The following is an 8295-nucleotide window of genomic DNA, read 5'->3' on the forward strand; positions in this document are numbered from 1 at the left end:
ACATGTTCGTTTGTGGAGAACTTAATAATTTGAGTAATTTCAAAAAGTTTACCCATTTGTTCAATTGTTTGAACTTATCATACATGTGCTTAATGTTGTTGCTTATTTGAATTGCCATTGTTTATTCAAACTTTATGAATTTTTATTTAAAAAAAAAACAAAACAAAAAAATCCAAACAGTTAGTTTATTATCGATCATTACATGTTTACACAACCATCCAATAGAAAGCCATTTCACACGCATGCACTCACGAAAACAAGAAGTCTAACTTTCATGTCATGTCACAAAAGAATAACATTATACATCGCTTGAATACCCCACTTCATCCCATTGTTATATTTACATTAAAAAAAAGGTCCAACTAAGGAAACCCATACAAAAGAGACTAGAAATGTTTTTTAGGGTGTCATGGGATTGACAACACACATAACAAAAAGCCCAACTTTTGAGCAATTAAAAAAAAAAAAAGGAAACCTTACACTTGACAATTACTCAGGAAAATTTCCAATTTTCGGGTCATTTCTTGGAGTATATTAAGTAAGGGTCTTGAGCGATTGTTAGCACATCGGGTCTTTCTTCTTGGTTATATGTTAAGCATCTCCGAATAAATTCCTGAAAGAAAAAAAATAAAATATTCTGTTCATGTTAATTTATCAACTGATAATAGCAAAATTAATATGAAACAAATGCTACTGACCTTTGCTTCATTTGAGACAGAAGGTCTAGAAGGGAAATCAACTTTTCTAGCTTTAATTATTGTATCTTCACGCAATATGCGCTCTTGCGTCTGATCATGTCCAAAAGGTCGTTTCCCAAATAGCATTTGGTAAAGCAGGATACCAGCTGACCACACGTCAACCTATTTTCATTTTTCATTTTTCATTTTTCGCAACAAGTCATAATGAATAATTAAAAAAAAAGGAAGAATGGAAATTTTTAATATTTGTTTATGTATGAATGACTGACCTTTGATGAAATGAGGGGGATCTTACTTAGCTCAAAGCATTCTGGAGGAAGGTACCTGAGAATATGTAGGAAATTAATTATTAATAATAATATATGACAAAAAATAAAAATAAAAAAAAAGCTCTCACCAATATGTTCCAGCTCCCTGAGAAGTAAGCTCCATGCCTTGGGATCCAACATCATCCTCTACAATCTTACTAAGTCCAAAATCAGTTACTTTTGCAACACCAAATTCATCAAAAAGGACATTTCCAGGCTTCAAATCATAATGAATAATCTTCTGGTTTCTTTTGTTCAAGTAAATAAGTCCTTGAAATATTTGATAAATAATTATCCTAGCTTCCTTCTCAGGCAATATAGGGGTTGCTTTAAGAACAGCATCAAGATCTTTACCTGTATAATATAGATTTAGATTTGATGAGAATGAGAAGGGCATTCACGTCTTTTGCAATTTACGGTTTAGGGTTTTAGGGTTTAGAATACATATACCACTACAATAGTCCAAAATGGTGCAAAAAGTATTTTGATCAATTTCAAAGATGTCCCATAGGCGAACAATGTGATGATGAACCAAAGTTTTATGAATATTGTATTCTCTTATTGCATGACGTATGTAGCTTTGCTTTTTATCTTCACTCCATTGGGCGTTTAAACCATGAAGCTTACATGCAACATATCTATACTCCACCAAATCAAATGCCTGATTTTTTTTTAAAAAAATATATATTAGTTAGGTGTTGTCACGTGTTTTTGTATGTGTATATAGATTAAATGATTAAAGGAAAAAAGTAAAACTGACCTTGTAAACCTCACTGAATCCTCCTTTTCCAAGAAGGTTTAAGAGAGCATATCGATGATTAAGGATCTGATAATTATTAAAGCGGGACCCATCTTCATCTCTTATACGTTTCATTTCACGTATAAGTCGTCCTTTTTCTAGTTCATATCTATCTCTTTCACGAACATAGCTTTCCTCTTCCTGTTGTTATATTTCATCAAATTTAAAAAGTGGAAACTAATTATATTGGGAAAAAAATTATGTGGTAATAATAAAGAGTAAATTACATGAATGGTCGCTATGGTTTGGGGTAATTTGCACGTTTGGTCCCTAACTTATTTTTTTAACTTGGAAGGTCCTTACAATTTGTTTTTGTTGCGCGCTTGGTCCTTATCTTACCTAAAAGGACTATTTTGCCCTTAATTTTTTAATTTACTTAAATAAAGTGGGATAGGTAAGGTAAGGCGAGTTGGAAGTGAGGTTGGGGTGTGTTTATTTAAATAAATTAAAAAATCAAGGGCAAAATAGTCTTTTTAAGTAAGACAAGGACCAAGTGCATAACAAAAACAAATAGTAGGGACCTTCCGAGTTAAAAAAATAAGTTAGGGACCAAACGTGCAAATTACCCCAAACCATAGCGACCATTCATGTAATTTACTCTAATAAAAACTTACACGTTTAATGCTTGCGAGGCGGGATTTATAAATTTCATCCTGGATGATGATGTCTTCTTCTGTAGATTCGGCTTCTGTTCCTTCGCCTTTATCTTAATATAAAGATGAATGGCTTTAAACTTGGTTAGAAATTAGAACAAAAATATTAAAATCTAGGAAATCATGTTCATGTTGCTTTTTTCATTTATTTGTTTATTATTTAAGTGACTTGAAAAAATAAGAAACAGATTAACAGATCAAGATTTACCTGGTTGCTTTTTCTTTAGTGATTTTCGTTGCCTCTCAACAGCCTCCCTCAATTCTAACAAACGCCTCTAGAAATCACAATATGAAATTGTAAGTAATAATATACATGTCATAGATCATAGACAAACGCCTCTTTATTTGTTTTTTTTCAAATGTTTTTTTATTAACATAATGGAAACATGATTAGAAAAAAAATTAAGCAACAAATAGAACAGACCAGATGAGCATTAAGATCCTTAATGGCTTGCCCATCTTCCCAAGTCTCAGAAATGACTGTTCCAGCTCTGTAATTTTACCAAAAAAAAAGCAAAGAATTAGATATCAAAAGAGTAATTTACAGAAACAGTCCCTATTCTTTCTGGTTTTACCGTGTTTAGTCCAAGATTGAAACTTTCCTTTACTTTTTGCTCCTTATTTCATGGTTTCTAATTGATTTTGGTCGTTATTGCAGGCTTGATATCATAATACGAGAACTTAAAAATAAGGACAAACACTAAAAAAGGTTTTGGTTTTAGACTAAACACTGTAAAAATCAGAAAACACAGGGACCAGTTCTGTAATTTATTAGATACTTTACCTGATAACACCCACGTTGCCAAGTCGCAAAGAATCTTGTCTTACTTTTGTTCTTGCTTCTTGTCTCTCAGCTTTAGACACAGATATCAACAGATCAGATATGACTTTCATTCTCTGCAATACAGGGTCATAAATGTAATTATCTTATTACAAAAATAAAAAATAAAAAATAAAAAGTATAACATATAACAAAAAACTCACTTTTGGTTTCACCTGCTGTTCATTATTTTTAAGCTCCTTAAGCTCCTGTAAATCACAAGAAAAAACATAAATATGAAATTATATATATATATATATATATATATATATATATATATATATATATATTTATATATGGAATAGTTCTAAGGAGAATAAGGTAAATAAGTACCTTTTCCAACTGTTGGCATAGGTGTTGATATTCTGAGGCCTCTTGGCGAGCTTTTTTTAAGTCTTCCTCTAGAGTTGTTATTTTGGCACGTAGTGATGTAAGTTCCTCCTAATTTGTTTTTTTTTTTTAAAGTAATAATTAGGTTAAAACAAATAAACGATAATGATAAATGCAAGTAATTTGTTTAGTCAATCATACATCTAACAAAGCACGTTCATTTTGTCCAAGTTGCTCTTTTAGCCTACTACTCTCCTGCAAATATATTTAGAAAAAAAAAAAAAAAGGTGATCATGAGTTTATTACACAATAAAACAAAAATGGAGATGATGTTATTTTTAAAATAAGAGTAACTGAGCAATGTAAAAATAAAAAAGAAATTTAGAATTTTACAGACTTGCACATTTCCACAAGATATATAAATTAGAGGGAGAGTCAGCATCAGACATTCAGAAATGATGATTTTACTCTTTTTAGTTTTTAACTTTTTATATACGGATTTGTTTCCTTTATTTACATCATAATGTACTATACACTAAAGCATGGTTTTCCTCCATATTTGCAACTTCCATATTGTTCATAAATGACAATATACTTTCCTCAAAGTTAATAATACTGTTTATATATATATATATATATATATATATATATATATATATATATATATATATATAGTAATTTTAGTAGCCTTTCAAGTCATAAAAAATTACTCTACTTTCCACTTTTGAGATGACTCATAACATATCCACAACCATGATTCCTTTTAGGGAAGTTTACATGTTAAAAGTACCTATTTCACATAAGTAGTATTGAGTTTTGTCTGTAAGATTTCGCATTGTTAAAGGGTATTTTAGACATATGACGAACAACCAAACTCTTACATCCAGTCATGTATAATAACCATAAATATTATACACAAACGACTTGGTAGTTACTTCAACGTGACGAACACAAAACAAATATGTGTATATATGTATGTATGTATGTATGCATGTATGTATATATGTATATATGTACATATGTATGTAAGTACATATGTATGTATGCATGTATGTATGTATGTGTAAATATGTAAGTATCTATATATTTATGTCAATAAGCATGTATGAGTTATATGTGTGTATATATGTATGTAGGTATGTATCTATATATGTATGTATATAAGCATGTATGCATCTATGTATGTATGTAACTATGCATAAAAACATTACCTTTTGATGTGAGTTCTCAAGAAGACCATTTGATGATGTAAGCAATTGAGTAGAATTTTGTATTCTTGTTTGATCATTGGAACCACGTCCTCTGGCTGGAGTAGAATTTCCTTTACCACGCGTTTGTTTCCTCTTATTTACATCTGTGCCACTCTTAACCTCCACTGCTTCCACAACTTTTTGCCTCGCATCCACTGCCACCTAGATTTTTTCCAATCACAAAAAATACTCTTAAACCAATTATAAAAAAGGGTAAATGTAAGACATAGCAACATACTTTTATTTATTTATTTATTTATTTATTATAGCACCCACTTTCATTATTTCCTTTACAATATTGTATTCTAGAATCATGCCCAAGTATAGCATCATGTGTTCAACTTTTTTCTTATTAAGACATTATCCTTTGAAAAATCTACCCAACTGAATATTGCTTTGAATTTGAATGTAATTGCTATAATTGGGTGGATTTTCTAAAGTACAATGTTGTAGCATAAATAATGAAAGTAGGGTAGCAACCCATCATATTGTTAATAAAAAAATTAAGAATATGAAAGTTTGAGATATAATGAAAATGAAACAAGGATAATATGGTTAGTAGTAAAACTAATATTAATGATTTAAGCAATAAATAAACCTTAATCTGTCCAGATGCAGCTGAGTCAGCATCATCTGCAAGCTTTCTACGCTTCTGAAAGTTAGCTTGTATGAGAAACTCTCTCCCATTCTAGAAAAGAAATGAAGATTAAAGATTAGCTAATATGAAAATATAACTGTTTTTAAACATATAGCAACTGTTTTAGATCTCGTTTTTATTAGTTATATGGTAATTTAGATGTTGATAACTTGATCCGATATTTTAATCCTTATGTTTTACTTTTGCATTTATTGGTTATATGGTTGGACATTTGAACAGCTTGCACTTTGCATTATTAATGATGTTGAGATTACAAATCATTGAACTCATATCATTATATCATATTATCATATATAAATATTCTCTAAATAATTTATAGGTTCACATGTTTTTACCACTTTAAACTTTTCATTCACAGCATTAATCAAACAGTCATTGTTAATTCAGCACTAGTTTCTTACATACAATTCTTCACATAAGGGTAAAATGGTCATTTAATATAATTCAAACTGTTTATTCAGCAAACAAAGAAAGCAATAATTTTCATTAACTTTCTACTCTAGACAGATGTCATTTTCTAGACAACACTTAATGAGACAAAATAAACAACAGATTCTTACTCTAATGTATGTCTAGGTAGTATCATACTAGCAGGGTTAATTGCAAGAAAATAGCAATGTACTTCCATTGATTTGTTTATCATAGCATCCTACTTTCATTTCTTCAACATTTACTGTGAAAAATCCACCCAATTATAGCAAAGGTCATCCAAATACAAAGCAATTTGACTGCTATAATAAGAAAAAAGTTGAAATGTACAATGCTAAAGTTGGGTAGTTTTTGTAATAGAAAGAAATGAAAGTAGGATGTTGTAATAAACAAATATATGAAAATACATTACTGCTTCTTGCATTCAAGCTTCAGCCCTATACTATATGTACATAGAAGGATTAACAGACAAATTTAACATCTCTTGTGGATTTATGGAGCCAAGAAGACACTCGTTCTATACAACCATGTATCTATATAACTTCTTTAAGTTCATGCAGTTGATTGTGGATCTTGACAGTGATCTACTGCTTATGTTTGTGATCAGTGACAAATAGTCACAAACAAACACTTCTAGGGAAGAGTTAACAAGCAAATAAGAAGAGATTGAAAGTATAGTACCAAAAGAAACTTATGGTGTTCAAACAAACATTTGGGTCGTAGTGCCTAAAATGAAACTAGATTTTCTGGAGCTTGCAACTATAAACCTATCACGTCTAAAGTCTCTGTGTAATGCATGCTCAGTGGTGTTTGGATATCAACTTTGAAAGTGATTATCACATTATTGTAACTAGTGTTTGGGTAAACTACTTATGCTAAAGAGGGCATTCACGTGACTTCTACATTGAAATCAGAATTTGTCGTTGTTATCAAATCATACTTAAAACTAAAGCATATGCAAAGTTATGCAAAGCAAAAATTATGTCATGTTTACAAAAGTATAGATGATTTTCAGCAGAATAAGTTCAAAAGACTCACACTATCATCCTCTTCCGAATCGCTAGAATCCAATGATTCAGCATAAATCTCACCAGCAGCATTAGCTCCGAACTTGGCGGCAGAAGAAGAAGAAATTGAGGACCGCGTTGCTGCGGCTTGGGCAGCAGGAAGCTGGAGAGTAGACACCACGGCAGTGGAGGTTTTACCCACCATTCTGGCTTCGAGTTTTGCAATTTTTGATGGTAGAGACTGATCGGATTGATTAGAGGAGTTTGAGGCGAGGTGTAGAAGCACGTCCTCTGACATTGTTGATGGACTAGGCTAAAGAAGCACCCTCTTCAACTAACAATTCGAAGAAAACCCCAGAAACTAAAAGCAAACTGATTAATATAAACAGTTGAAAATGGTGTGGTAATGAGATCTCATGCCAGAATGGAAGCGTTTCTGACAAGGATCGAAGGTTACGCTGACTTGGGAATTTTGGGAGGGAGTGAGTTTTGACAATTAGGGCTTTTTGTTTAACAAATTTTCCGATTTGTGGTGTCGAGTGATGACGTCTAGGTGGTAAAAGGGGAGCGATAAGCGGAAACCAATTTGAAAGTGCTCAAGCTTTTTGCTTAGTTAAGGGCCTTAGGGTTGTTCTTTCTTTTTTCACCCAAATCACACAAAATAATAGGGAAAATGTCACTATATACCCACAAACTTACACATTTTTGTTTAAAATATCTCTTATGTTATTTTTTGGTAAGTGCGTGAATTAACATTTAACCGGCTAATTTAGGATTTTGACCCAATTCAACCGGTTTCCTTGTCTAGTCATCATCCAACTAAGTTAGCGAGTCAACTCACCCGACTCGGATTACACGTCAACGACTCATGACCGAGTTGGTTTGCTTGGGCTCTAAGGGTTCAGTGGTCCCATACTATATAATCGAAGGGTCTGTTGGACAAAACCCAAAACTTTTGTTACCACTTCCAGCCAAACACTAGCCAACAGCCGATAATACAATACTCGCTTTGCCCTTAACTGTCTTCCATGGATCCTACCCCACCACCATCACTAGATACTATAAATTCCAATAACTTGAATAACTTGATAAGCTCAACATATGGGCTTAACTTAAACGATTTGCACACGATCTTTTTATGACTGTGGTGAAAAGATAGTTGAGCAAAAAGGTCAGGTGGAGCGTATAGGAGGAGATTGGTCGCAATTACCTTCATTCCAGGGTGGATGTCCTCAACATGCAGCAGAGGTTTGTAATTATTGAGAAGCAGATTAAAGTGATTGCACTGTCAGTTGTGGGTGTTGTCGTCGTGATGCTCGTGCTAATGATTTTCATCATTCACT

General features: G+C 32.1%; 1 protein-coding gene across 1 annotated transcript; it reads right to left on the reverse strand.

Moving 5' to 3' along the window:
- Positions 1-248: 248 nt before the first annotated feature.
- Positions 249-7543, reverse strand: TSL (Protein kinase superfamily protein). The gene is made up of 16 exons (XM_078986225.1): positions 6984-7543; positions 5457-5546; positions 4820-5020; positions 3810-3863; positions 3612-3719; positions 3443-3487; positions 3243-3355; positions 2883-2949; positions 2667-2733; positions 2420-2511; positions 1767-1946; positions 1457-1667; positions 1096-1360; positions 968-1022; positions 699-860; positions 249-613 (listed from the first exon to the last, which is right to left on the reverse strand). The coding sequence occupies exons 1-16, from the start codon at positions 7248-7250 to the stop codon at positions 518-520; spliced, it is 2073 nt and encodes a 690-aa protein (XP_078842351.1). The 5' UTR covers positions 7251-7543; the 3' UTR covers positions 249-517.
- Between the last annotated feature and the right edge of the window lie 752 nt (positions 7544-8295).

Source organism: Lactuca saligna, chromosome 3, assembly GCF_052625555.1.
Source record: "Lactuca saligna cultivar CGN05327 chromosome 3, ASM5262555v1, whole genome shotgun sequence".
Taxonomy (NCBI): domain Eukaryota; kingdom Viridiplantae; phylum Streptophyta; class Magnoliopsida; order Asterales; family Asteraceae; genus Lactuca; species Lactuca saligna.